Consider the following 13803-nt stretch of genomic DNA (forward strand, 5'->3'; position numbering starts at 1 on the left):
TGATGAACCACCAGCCTTAAGAAGCTGCAGCTTTCTTTCCATCATTTCTCAATTGCAGTTTTAGAACTAGGACATGCAATGTTGTGAGATTAGAAAAAAGCAAACGCAAGAAACCGTTGCCCCTCCAATTTTGGGAGTTTATATTCTTTCCAATTACAAGCTTTCAAGCTTTTCACTGTGATTGAGAAATAGGAATGTGCTTTTTAATAAATTCAAATAGATATCTTCATGTCATCACTGAATTTCTATTCCTGGAGATTTTACAAAACATAAACTATTACAGAACTTTTATGAAATAAAGTATTAAGAATTGATAAGTATTTGTTTGTCCTCCTCCTTAGAGAGAGTCACCGAAACTTTTAATGAAGAAACTTTCCTCTAATTCTATGTGCTTCATACCAGACGTCAATCTGTTTCTTGCAGATGTAGCAGAATTGTCTCTTGAAATTGGCATAATTTGCAGGTGTCTCATAAGGTTTGTCTGTGAGACTCTTGTATTTACACTTACTGGTCCCATGGGTAGTGATAGGACAAGGGGTAATGGCTTTAAACTGAGAGTAGGTTTAGATTAGATATTAGGAAGAAGCTCTTAACTGTGAGGGTGGTGAGTCACTGGACAGGTTGCTCAGAGAGACTGTGGATGCCCCATCTCTGGAAGTGTTCAAGGCCAGGTTTGACGGGGCTTGGAGCAACCTGGTTGTAGTGGAAAGTGTCCTTGCCCATGGCAGGGGTTGGAACTAGATGGTCTTTACAATCCTTTCCAACCTAAACCATGACACAATATGATGAATTTCAACACAGATACAATGCAAACATAACATAAAATAAATTGCATGCCAGCAAATAAAGAGTGGGTTTGAATACAGAGTTGGGAGTATTGGTTAAAAAAAAAAAAAAAGGAGAAAGCAAAAGAATGATGAAATCTAAATGTGAGGTATATTTGAGGCTAATCTCTTCCAAACTGTCGTTTACAATTTCTTCAAGGCTTAACTGCATTAGCTAAGGCTAGCTCGATAGAGGTCAATGTTTCTGTCATTCAGAGCAACCTAGTTCTTCATTTAAACATGCTTCAGGGTTATCGTCCTATCTCTGTGTTTATTGAATCTTTAGAAGCTTTGCCAAACTTCTTGAAAGGGCTCCATCTTATGATTCCAGTATGTGGGTTTTCCATGTTGTTGTTTCAGATTGGTCTTTCTTTACAGCATGAGCTAGATCTTGTACTGGCTGTAATTTCATGATTATCTCCAACTCCTGGTTGCTGTCACTGACTACCAAAAGGAAGAGCACAGCACACTGACTCTTCCCCTCCCAAAGAAATTTCAGCTCATCTCTAGATTTACAACAGGAAAAAAGCTATTACTGCTGTATGTTATTAAAAACAATTGTCACTCAAAGCTTTTAACAGTTTTATATCTTAAAGCTATAAGTACCGGTGCAGTGAGGCAAGGAGAATTCAAGGGAGATATACAGGATCTCCAAGTAAAACAGTGTCACAGTGTGGTGGTTTAGCGCTGGCTGGGTACCAGATGCCCGCAAAGTCATTCTATCACTTCTCTCCTAACCTGGACAGGGGAGAGAGAAATATAATGAGAGGTTTGTGAGTTGAGATAAGGACAGAGAGATCAGCTAGCAATTAGTGGCATGGGCAAAACAGACTCAACTTGGGGAGAAAAAGTTTGATTTATTAATGAATAATCAGAACAGAGCAGAGAGGTGAGAAATAAAACTGAATCTTAAAATACCTCCCCCCAACCCTCCCTCTTCCCAAGACTCTCCTTCCTTCTCCCCCAGCAGCGCGGGGGATGGGGGGGTTAGGGTCAGTTCATTACAGATGGACTTTGATTCTGCTTCTTCTCAGGAGGAGGCCTCCTCACACTCACCACTGCTACACTGTGGGGTCCCTCCCCATGGGAGACAGTTTTTCATGAACTTCTCCAACGTGGGTCCTTCCCATGGGCTGCAGCTCCTCACAAACTGCTCCAGCATGGGGCCTCCCAGGGGGCAGCTCCTCACACCCTACTCCAACATGGATCATCTACCTGTAGAACAATCCTTCTGGTACTAACTGCTCCAGTGTGAGTCCCTCACAGGATCACAAATCCTGACACCAAACCTGCTCTGGTGTGGGCTCTGCTCTCCCCACGGACTCCCAGGTCCTGCCAGGAACTTGCTTCAGGTTGAGCTTCCCACAGAGTCACAGCCTCCTTCAGGCATCCACCTGCTCCGGTGTGGGGTCCTTCACAGGTTGCAAGTGGATCTCTGCTTCCCAGTGGCCTCCATGGACTGCAGGGGGACAGCTGCCTCACCATGGTCTTCATCACAGTTCACGTGGAAATCTTTCTTCCAAGGCTTAAGCACATCCTCCCCCTCTTCCATTGACCTAAGCATCTGTGGAGATGTTTTCACACTCTCACTCTTTTGCTACTGGAGTTTAGCAACTGGCAGTAACTTCTTCCCCTTCCCAGAGGTGTTAATTACCTCCATCACTAATTGGCTAGGCCTGGGTCAGCTATGAGGTCCATCTTAGAATTGACTGGCATTGGCCCTGTCAGCCACAGGGGAAGCTTCTAGCAGGTTGTTGTTTAAAGAAGCCGCTCATGTAGTCCCCCCACTACCAAAATAAAACCTGGCCCAGACTAAACCACTACACACAGCTATGAATGAGGTCAGCTCTTACTTGTTACAGGGCTATTCTTCCCCTTTTCTGTCGGTGCTGAGGTTGATACAGTTACAAGCAGAAGTATGTGCTTCCCACTTGCATGGTTATTGCCTTCTTAATTGTTGGCCCAGATTGAGAATATGAAGATGTGTTCAAGAAGTATTAAATACAGAGATGTCATGAGATTTGTTCTTCACAATTGTACTTTAGTCTAAATATACATTGCTGATGTAATTCTGAACTTGCAGAGATACTGCAACCATGGGAAGAAATGCTTCACTTATTATTGTGTTTTATAGTTTCCTCTGTGGTTTACTCTGGCACTTTGACTTGTCATAGTTGAGTACACTGAATTCTGTAGAGTGCTCTTGTAAAATGCCACACTTTTGATTTTTAAATGTGCTTCAGTGTGATGAATGCAGCATTAGAGTGGGATGTGGAGTAGTGCTTAGATTTGTAGATTGTAGCTCTAGATTTTCTTCTCAAGCCTCTCACCAGGTTATGAGTCATGGATAGGCAGTTTTCAAGATTTCTGCTCCTACATTCTGTACCTGTAAAATGAATGTGTCTTACCTATACAGCTGGTCTGTGTTGACACCCAATTGGTTATTTTTTGAGCAGCTAGGCAGCTGTACCATGTCATAGAATTGTTGTTGCATTCATATACTAATTACCCGACCCTACCTTGTACTTCCATCATCTTTTTATTGAGAACAAGTACTTTTCTGGATTGTAGATAGTCTAAAAAGGAGGAATTGTTTTAACATCTATTTATGTGATATCTGTCATAGTGAGCTTTCATTCCTTGGGTAAAGCAAGCAGAAGAAAAGGTATTACTATAATACAAGCAGAAAATAAAGTTAAGAATGTGCTTTAAGGTCTTTGAATGAAACATGCTGAGGGTTATGACAGCTGTTTTTTTCCAAAGAAACATTATCAATCCTTGTTATTTTAGGGACATTTTATCTACTGTACTTTAAAAACAGGTAGTAATTACCAGTGTGTCTAAATCCATCAATTAATGAAGGAAAACAAAGGACATGAACAAGATATCTCTCTATTAATGAAGTCTGCAGTAAGGTTCTAAAACCTGCTGGAATTTAGGAAAGGTATGTTTTGCTCTAGAGTGTTTTACCTTTTGAGGAGTTTGCTGGATAATGAATAGCAGCTAAATAATAGTTAGACTGATGCAAATTCAAAAGTAGGTTTTACCAACTAATTAAATGGGGCTGTTGTGCATGTATTAAATCTGGAATAGCATATCTGATGCATTTGTGTTTTAGGCACCTAGTACCTTTTTCTATCAAGTCTGGAGATGTATTTGTTTGTGAAACAATTTTAAGTCATTTGGAAGTTTGAGAAAATAATTGTAGCCAATATGAGGGAAGAAATCTGGAAAGCAGCAATGCTGAAGAGGCATGATTTTTCAGATTGACAGATTAATGGATTCCGAGTGTCTTATGTAAATGTATCCCATGTTTTGTTTTAACTAGTTAGTCCTGAAAGGAGCATGTTGAGGAAGCCACTTTCTCGCATTTTCTCTGGAAAGAGAAGAAGGAGGGCTGTGCATCTAACTGGTCCTTAAAGGAAAAAATAAATGTTTGAATGAGCATTCATTAAATATTCACCAAAAAAAATGTTTTTCAGATAATTGCCTTTGATGAACTTCGGACAGACTTCAAAAGTCCAATAGACCAGTGCAACCCAGTCCACGCAGTAAGTACAACCAGTGGCTTGCTCAGAAAAAGCTACTAAAGAAAATGAGATGTGCTGAGCTGTTAGTGAAAGTATGAGTGTAGAAACCAATATAAAGTCTTTTGTGAAGTCAACTGTAGTTTGGAAAACTGATTTATTAGGCCAGTCTTAAGAAGCCAGATGGCGACTCTTTACACTGATAGCTTTCATTTTTGCTGAAGGAGGCAGGAAAATAATTTGGAAATTCAAAACCAGAAGGATATATAATGTGATCCTAATGCTTTCTGTTTAACTTTTCATTCTGTGGCATGAGCTTTCCGTTTTGAAAACATTTGCTTTTTCTGCATTCAAGCGTGAAATGACCACCTACTCCCATGCTGTAACAATGAATCAAAAGCTTGGAGGAATTAGATAAGAGGTACATTGCTAGACCTTTCTGTCCCATGGCGAGGTTCTATATTCTTTTATGCTTTAAGAGTAAATAACACCTTATGCTGCATCTGCTATGGAAAAGGTTAGATGTCACCCTGGGACTGTAAACTCAGTTTTACCTAATGAACCAAAATGCAACCCAGATTTAAGCATGTGAAAATTCCTTTGTTAATTAAAGCTGTATTCTAGAGTGATTTAACTGACTAGAGTTCAACGTGCATCAGACTTGTACCACCATAATCGAGAGCAGAACTTGGTTCCCCCTCACCTCACTGGGAATTACAATGATTATGACAGATGCTGAATTTGGTTTCTACAGAGTATCAAGTTATTGAATTGACTACAAATGATAACCTGATTTAGTACCTAGTACATTGCCATTTAACCTTGTTTTGTAATTCAGCAGAGGATTTGTGGGACTGCTTAGACCGCTGATGATTTTAAGCATAATCTTTAGATGAGTCTTTGAAGAAGAAGACTTGTGTACTGTTCACTAAGACATAAACAAAGACTGAGAACAGAAGAACGAAATTATGTAAAGAAATCCTTCAGAGGACTTCAATGGAAGTAATCTGGGTTTGCGTTTACTGGAAGTTATCTCATTTTGAATTCACTTTATCTGGTTTTTCTTCCCAAATTGAGAACTATACACAAAAAATGTGCATTTATATGTACCAAATTTCAGTAATCTGTTCTCTCCCAAAACTTTTAAGATACTCCATGGAGTATTAATTTTTTTCTTATTTTAAAGTGCTAACGGAATTTGTCTCCATGATTAGAAAAAGAGTTAATAAGTCTCTATTTCAGTCATATTGGTGTTGTAACTAAAAATTTAATTGTAGACTTTTGAGTAAAATGCAGCAAAGTATTCTGTGGTCAGCTGATGTGTTTGACTCTCATCTATGAAAGTTTCTGTGGTAACTCAATTATCTCAGATTGCTTTCTTTTGCACAGTATACATGTTGGTGTCTTTTCTATTGACATAAAAAGGTTTTTACCAGGTGTTTCTTGTTCAAGTTATTTTTTCATTTTCTATTATGCATAGATGCTCATGCCAATATTCCATTTATTTGGTGGAGTATTTTTCTTTCTTGCACAATAGGAATGGCTGATGTTTACTCACATGGCTTCCACAACTTTTTCATGACAGAGGGCAGAGACGTTTTGACAAGAGAGGGCTGAATTAAGGAGAAATCAGAGGGAAAAACAATGGCAGCACCGAGATTTTAATGAAAATTTCCTGGTTCACACTCTATTACTTGCAGTTCAAAGACAGACTTCCTACTTCTCCAAGGCCAGCTGCAGTTAGGCATCTGTCTTCTAAAAGGAATCGAAAGATTTATGTTTCCTCTCCATTTACCTCCTAATAAAGGCACGAGAGCTTTCTGCAGCTTCACAGGCACATCCACAGGTGCTGAATTTGGTCTCTACAGAGTATCAAGTTATTGAATTTGCTACAAATGATAGTACATTGCCATTTAACCTTGTTTGTAATTCTCATGTTTGCAAGTGTGAGTCTTAAATTTCTGAATCTCTTTCAGATCACAGACACCAGAGGCGCACAATATTCATCTGGTGCCTATCAAGCTGCCATTATCTCATTGTCTTTCCAAAATGATACTTTGTTTAAAAATGGCTTAAACTTGAGGATGGGGAAGGAAAAAAGGCCTCCTCTGGCAGGGGGGTTGAACTAGGTGATCTTCTGAGGTCCCTTCCAACTCTTAAGATTCCCTGATTCTCTGATTCTGTGATTTCTTTGGAGAACAGAAGTAAAAGTCCAGCTTGGAGAAAATTTTAAACATTTGACAAGCAAAAAGCTTAGGGGAGAGTTGGCTTATCACACTGGTATATTATAGTACCTGTTTTTAAAAGCAGTCATTCTTCAGAACATTATTCACATGTCTAAACAGTCTGAAGTCAACAAAACCACTCTGCCTTCTGCAGTGTAAACCAACAGTGGAATTCTTCAAAATAATTACGGTGATAGAGTTATGCAGAGTGAAATCTGATTTTACCAGTGAAATTCTCATTGTGAGCCATTTAGAAGAAAATCTCTCTTTGACTTTGTTCTTTTCTGTGAATCGAGCTTAGAGCACCTTTTGAGTCACAGTGCTTAATTACAGTGACTTTCGGTCATGAATGCGTCTGTCCTTTACATGACATTTCAAGGATGTTTTGGATATTCTTCACCAATGGGTTAAATTCTAATATCACATATTGCCTGAGGCACCCTCTTAGTAATAATGGAAAGGCTGCTATACCAAATTTGCAGTTGTTTTTCCCATTCAGAATTAATTTGAAGCCAGAGGCTGGATACCTGAAAATGCAAGACAAGGTCTCTGTGGTATAGATTGACACCATTGGATAGAGCCACAAATGCTGATTTTAAAAAAAGTTGCAGCCTCTGGGCTCAGGGCTAACATAGACTCAAATCCACATTTAATATTGTTACATCCAGTAACAGAAAACTCATCGGGACTTTGAAATGAGTAAATAATTTGACTTGCAAGCAGTAGTTAAGAGGTGAGTACAGTCATGTCAGATTAGTGTTTTGTTTCCCTGCAGCCATTAAGTATGATCTTAACTCATTGTAATATATTGTCTTTAATTTATAACACCAGCTAAACTACCTTTTTCTCACTTTTTCTTGACAGAGAGAACGGCTGAGAAATATTGAGCGTATTTGCTTCCTCTTGCGTAAGGTGAGCATTGACTAGGCTGCCATTTGTGAAATTTATGAGAACTGAAGCCATCCAGTGGTGATGTGCATTCATTTTCTCTTTGAATGATCCTCACATTCTATTGATGACAGGCTGGATTCTATGGCAGAAGTGGAAGTCATAAAGACCTTGTAAAGCAAGACAAATTCTAAAAGATTAACATAATAGAGGCTTTCTGGATAAGAAATGAAACTTGAAAACATCAGCAGATTCATTTTGGAACATGCTTTTCCAAGGCAGTGTCTTGTTTTGCAGTTGCAGCTTGAGGTATTTTTATAGCCCTATCAACCGGTGATGTCATAGTAGAGGCTTTAGAAGTACTCTTTTTTGAATGAAAGATTACTATTTGATAAACTTTTTTGTTAGCTCTGTATTTACTCTTCAAGTTTTTTAATTGACAGAAAAGTTGAGAATTTTGTTTAACTTGACACGAGAGACCCTGAGTGCCTCAGTTTCTGAGAGATCTGAAGGAGCTGATAAATTGTAGGACTGATACATTCATGGGTTACTCATCTATAGCTTGCAAAAGGGTTTTTATAAACATTCATTGTTCTCCTGACTCTGTCCCATTGAAGTAAAAATAATCATCATTCCAAGCTGTTGTATTCTATCTATTAAAGTTTCCATACATTGTGTTCCATGAAGTAGTGATGGAGTCACCTAAATTATTCTCCATTTTTGCTTAAAAAGGTCATCACTGAAGTGTGGACCACTGACTACCTCCTAATCAAGATAAGAACTAAAGTGAGACATGATCTTAAGAAACTGATGGCCTCATCCTTAGAAGTTTTGGGAAAGCCAGTGCTAGGGGTCCAAAGGTATAATTGTAACTCCATGCAGAATCTATGAAGTGACATCGTCTGATCAGTCAGAACCTGAGTTTTCTCTCTTTGGCACCACTATGAACATGTGACTGTTAGGAGCCACGTTTAAGTCCTTACTTAGGCTGTTTATGACTCTAGGGATATGAAAATAAGAGAAAGTACTTATCACAAATAGCTTTCCATGTTATCAAATAGGCAGGCAGCAAAATTCAAGCTGTGTCCCAATTTCTTTGATGTAAAGCAACTGGTGAGTGGTAATGTATTAATATATGTGAGCCCCATGGGAATGTCTTGCCTGCATCAGTGTTTAATTTTTATCGAGCCTCAGACGCACTGTGAACAGCAAAATGGAGCATTTTGGCTAATTACAGACCCTGTATTCATAAGGGATTGGCTTACTTCTGGTTCACTTAAACAGTTTGTTAATTCAGCCTCTTCAAAGTTCTTTGGGGACACATTTTTTTAATTGAGAGATATGCAGGAGGGGTAAGGTGCAGTAGCTACTGTTGTGGTTTAACCCCAGCTAGCAATGAAGCACCACTCAGCCACTTGCTCATTAACCCCCAGTGAGATGGAGGAGGGAGTTGGAAGAGTAAAAGGGAGAAAACTCTTGAGCTGAGATAGAGACAGTTTGATAGGTAAAACATCAGCCTCACACACAAGTAAGGCAAAACAAGGAATTTATTTAGTATTTCCTGTCATCAGGCAGTTGTTCAGCCGTCTCCAGGAAAGCGGGGCTCCTTCCTGTGTAATGAACGGGTGACAAAAGCCATCACTCTGAATGTGCCCCCCTTCCTTCGTCTTCCCCCAGCCTTCCATACTGAGCATGACACCATATGGTGTGGGATATCTTTTGAGTCAGTTGAGGTCAGCTGTTCCAGCTGTGTCCGTTTCCATCTTCTTGTGCACTACTTGCTGGCAAGATGGTGTGAGGAGCAGAAAAGGCCTTGACTCTGTTAAACATTGCTCAGCAGTAATGAAAATATCAATGTGTAATCAACATTATCCTCATCCTAAATCCAAAATACAGCCCTGTACCAGCTGCTAGGAAGAAAATTAACTCTATCCCAGATGAAACCAGGACAACTACCGAGATCTGTAGAATTCAGATCTGCCAATCACAAAAAATAGCTTTAGTTTGTGTATTATAAAGGATTCAGTGCTGTGGAAAATTCTGGAAAATCAGTAAAGTATTGAGTGCCAGCTATATAGATACAGGAAAACAGCAGTTAGAATGCTTTCAGCAAGTGCTAAATATGTCCCTCCTTCTAACATTGAGTAGCTTTAGGCCTGTTTCTGTGAAACAACATATCTGTTTGCTCATGTCTTCGAGTCAGTAATTCTTTTAAAGGGCTTTGAAAAAAGTGATATCTTGCTATTTATGACATTACAGCTTAAGATCTGCTGTAGATCTCTTTTATAAAGAGGTTCTAAGTGGACTATAAAAAATGTTCAGTTTCATTAAATGTTGGTTTTAGAAGGGATTTTTGGGAGTTATGAAATGGACATTACCTCCAAAATACTTGGAGAAGATTATTAACAAACTGTGACCAGGTATGTGATGTGTCACCAGATATTATGTAACTTATTTACATTTTCCAAAATAGAGTGAAGGATGTAATTGTTCTGCAGTCAAGCATTTTCTGACATTTGGTTTGAGGAAAATGTTCCTATATCACTTAAACAAGCACGGATCATGGGAAGCAGATATTTATGGTGCTGGCACATGCACATACATATACACATGAGTCCATGTTTTCATGGTGCTATAAAATCAGAATTATATCAGCCTGAGTTTTCTGGTTACTGTGAAATGATTGATAATGTTTAAAGAAGCCATGAACTTTGTATAGCCATGGTCAAATCTCTTCTATCCTGAAGTGAATGAATGACTTTTTCTGAAACCAGCACAAAGGGAAGTTCTCTCAGAATACAGGTATTTGATTTTATTCAGTGGTATATTTTGAGGGCTTTATAGTATAGATTTGTGCTTGTGTGTGTGTTATGTAAACTGTTGAATATTCCATTGTGAGGAAATTGGTGTGTTACACAAGTGTAATGTGATTCACATAGAAGAGAGTATTATTAGTGAATGCTGTGGAGTCTGTATCTGTGTTCTCTTTTAAATTACCTTTGTTTCTCTAAGGGTATGATTATGTGACACACTGCAATGCTGTACAAAGGTACACAAACTAGTTGTGAAGGAGCTGTCTTGAGCTAGTGAAAGCAGTTCAGGATATAGCAGTACAGGCTTCTTGGGCTCAGCCCTGCTGAGGAGTGGAATAGGTGAGGTTTGCTATATATATCTGCCATGATTTTTTGTGATTGAATATTTTTGTGAGGTTATTAAAATACATTCAGTTAGTGATGATATTATATAGTTATAATTGCAGTTATATTTCAAGAAATCTACCTACCTGGCTAATTTCTGTTGAATATACATATTTTATCAGTAAGGATAATTAGGAATTTCCTGGATTAAAACAGTCTATTTCATTAATCAATAATATTACTACTTTACCTCTGAGAAAATTTAAATTAAATTGTGATTAGGTTATGCATCATAATTTAAAAATTAATTTGATAAATCCTTACTAAGGAGGGAGCTGATTGAAGTTGCTACCTTCTCATTGAATGTATTTCAGACTTCGGTTTGTTCAGGACAAACACTGCTGAACAATGTAAGTGACCTTGTGAAATTGTCAGCAAATACTTGTTTTAAACCCCATTAAGCTAGAGTGATTTATGAACAGCCGATCTGGAACTTACATGGAAGGTATCTGAGGTAGATAAAAGACAGACATTTACTCATTTTCCTACTGTAGTGGAGCATTTTAGTTCTTAGACATAAAGTTGACAAAACTGAAGCTCAATATTTTTTCTTCATTTGATATAGTTTTTGGGTTTTTTTACAAGTCCTGAAGAGATGATGGGAAGAGAGCAGATTCAGCGAGAAATCTAACCACAGGCAAAGTGACATTAATCTTAAAGATATTTCAGATGAGTCTGAACTGTCTTGAAAAATACAAACAAATGCACGGACAAAAAAACCTGCAGGGATAACTTTTGAATGACCAAACTTCGCTGGTTCAGCACTCCAGTGGTAGCAGTGGAAACAACAACAGGAGCTTGTAAATCAGGAGTTGGGAAGTTTAAAAAAAAAAACCCTCAAACAAAACCTCTTCACCAAATCTTTTTTGGAGCAATTGTGTTAGTTGGAAGGGTTGCCAGTGCTTGATCTGTTTTAGTACTTCTTTTGCTGTGTTTTCCAGATGAATCTGTGGTCATAGTGGTGAAAATTTATTCTGTACTCAATAGTTGTGCTGTTTACCAGATTCAGTTCTGGTTTTTATTACTCTGCAAAAATAAAATAAATCTATCTTTTAAATTTATATCCCAAAGTATAAATTCTAATACGTAACACAGTTACATTTTACTGTATTTACAGGTTTTCATAAATAAGCAAAACCAATGTTAACCTTAAAGAGCAATTCTAGAAGACATTCCATTCAGACTGAGATACTATTAATAAAATGTAAAAACTAGTGAATATAATATGTAATTCCAGATGCCTGAGTCTCTGCATACAATTTTGTTTTGGTATGTTTTCATATTTAAATATTCTGTAAAAAAAAAGTCAACATTACTTACATTGTGTGAAAGTAACAGTGATTCAGAGGTGTAAGCTTGAAGGACTGTTGGTTAACACCACATATTAAACTGTAGATGGAGCATTCCAAGTAAGAAGGTAAGATTTGATCTTGTATGTATCAGGCCTGTTTGTCAGTGTTGAATGCACACATGTAAAGTTAGCAAAAACCCCCACAGTGTGTTCAGTGAAACATTACTGAGCTTGTTGGATCTGCTGACAGAGAACAAGTTAGCTTTTTGGCTTTTCCCTAATAGCAAATAAAACCAGTTTTATAAGTATGAAGGCTCTTCTACTTTACATGCTGATAAATATTATGGGAAATCAGCATTTTTTAAAAATAGTCCTGTCTTTCCATGTTTATCCTTACCCAGTTGACTTTTTTTTTTCCCCTGTGTATTTTGGCTGGAGACTAACCAACATACACTAGAGTAATCACCGTATGAAATAATTTTTGTGCTTGGAACTTGTTAGGTTCAAAACCTTCACCAACAAGTAGCTCCTACCATTCTCTGCATGCAGCAGCTACAGTGGACGTACCCCTTTAGAGAGTGTCAGGTGTGACAGTAGTTGATTTCAATTGACTGGTTATTTTCTTCTGGATAAATTTACTAGTTGTTATGATGATTGCTCCCTCCATTGTTCTGCCTCATAGTCACTGGCAAGCCTGAGATGATGTGATGGATTTTAAGTGTGTGTTTCTGGATATGTCAGTTGATTATTTCATCATGGATTTAGGGATTTATAGTTGTGTGATATTCTTTTAACCACTCTGCAGGCTTATAGAATACTTCTATAAGCCTGTAGCATGGTTCATTAGAACACTTAATGTAAGGTTATATAGACAGATTTATCAAATGTAATGTATAATTACAAGAGTGATATGTATCCATCCATATGAAAGAATGAATCATACTTTCTTTCTGGGGTTGAAAAATCTCACAGGCAGAAACTACATCAATAAGATAATTAGTTTATTGCAGAACTGGGAGTACTAGCAACAAGTTTTGGAGTGCTATAAATATTTCACAACCTCAGTAAACATGTTTTAATTCTTCATTTAGTTACAACCAGAATATGTTGCAGTATAGCCAAATAGAAGGATAACTCTGGAGGTTAAATGCGTATCATGATTGTGTTAAGCATTGCATTCATTTCCTCCTAACTGGTAGTCAGCATTTCATCTTTGAAATTTAGGTGCTTCTGTTGTCTGAGAGGAAAACTGAAGTTTTAGTCTAGTCACAAGGTATTTTTGGACTGTGGAAATAGCAGTGGTATTTTTCCTTGCAGGACAAAGACTGATATTTCTCAAGTTCTGATAAACTACTGGTGCAACAAAGATAGCAAATTGAACAAAAACTGGCACCATGTGACATCTTTTCCTGTTAACAGTGATTATTACAATGATAGAGCACATGAACTTTGTCCACTCATTAGAGACCAAAGAGTTCATCATCGTTATTGGTTTCTCAGTAGATATTGGATTTCTTGATGTCTCTGATGCTCTCTTCATACCTCATCAATATGATGACTGTTGAATATGATGATGAGTTTTGACTGATCATCTGGGCAGCAGCAAAACTGTCAGGAGAACCTTCCTACTGAGTTACTGGGAGCATAAGGCCTAATCAAGAGGCAACATGGATAACATCTGAAAAATGAATACAGAAGTATGTGTATAAAAAACATACCACAGGTACCCAATAGTTATTCAGTGGCTCCTTGGGACTCAGTGCAATACAGAAGCTTGTACCCAAGCAGGCATTGCAATGTATAAACTGCTTTAAGTAAATACTAAGTGTTTGAAAATATTTTTTTTTGTCT

The 13803-nt window shown here is 37.8% G+C and overlaps 1 protein-coding gene across 2 annotated transcripts in view; it reads left to right on the forward strand.

The window, feature by feature from the left end:
• Window positions 1-13803, forward strand: part of CNIH3 (cornichon family AMPA receptor auxiliary protein 3) — a 50029-nt gene that overhangs the window by 21666 nt on the left and 14560 nt on the right. The window contains exons 2-3 of one of the 2 annotated variants that reach the window (XM_061990371.1): window positions 4307-4375; window positions 7441-7488. In XM_061990371.1, coding sequence (XP_061846355.1) covers window positions 4307-4375; window positions 7441-7488 — 117 coding nt within the window. The remainder of the gene's footprint in view (window positions 1-4306; window positions 4376-7440; window positions 7489-13803) is intronic. The other variant, XM_061990372.1, reaches the window with a different exon arrangement.

This window comes from Colius striatus, chromosome 2, assembly GCF_028858725.1.
Source record: "Colius striatus isolate bColStr4 chromosome 2, bColStr4.1.hap1, whole genome shotgun sequence".
NCBI classification, from domain to species: Eukaryota; Metazoa; Chordata; class Aves; order Coliiformes; family Coliidae; genus Colius; species Colius striatus.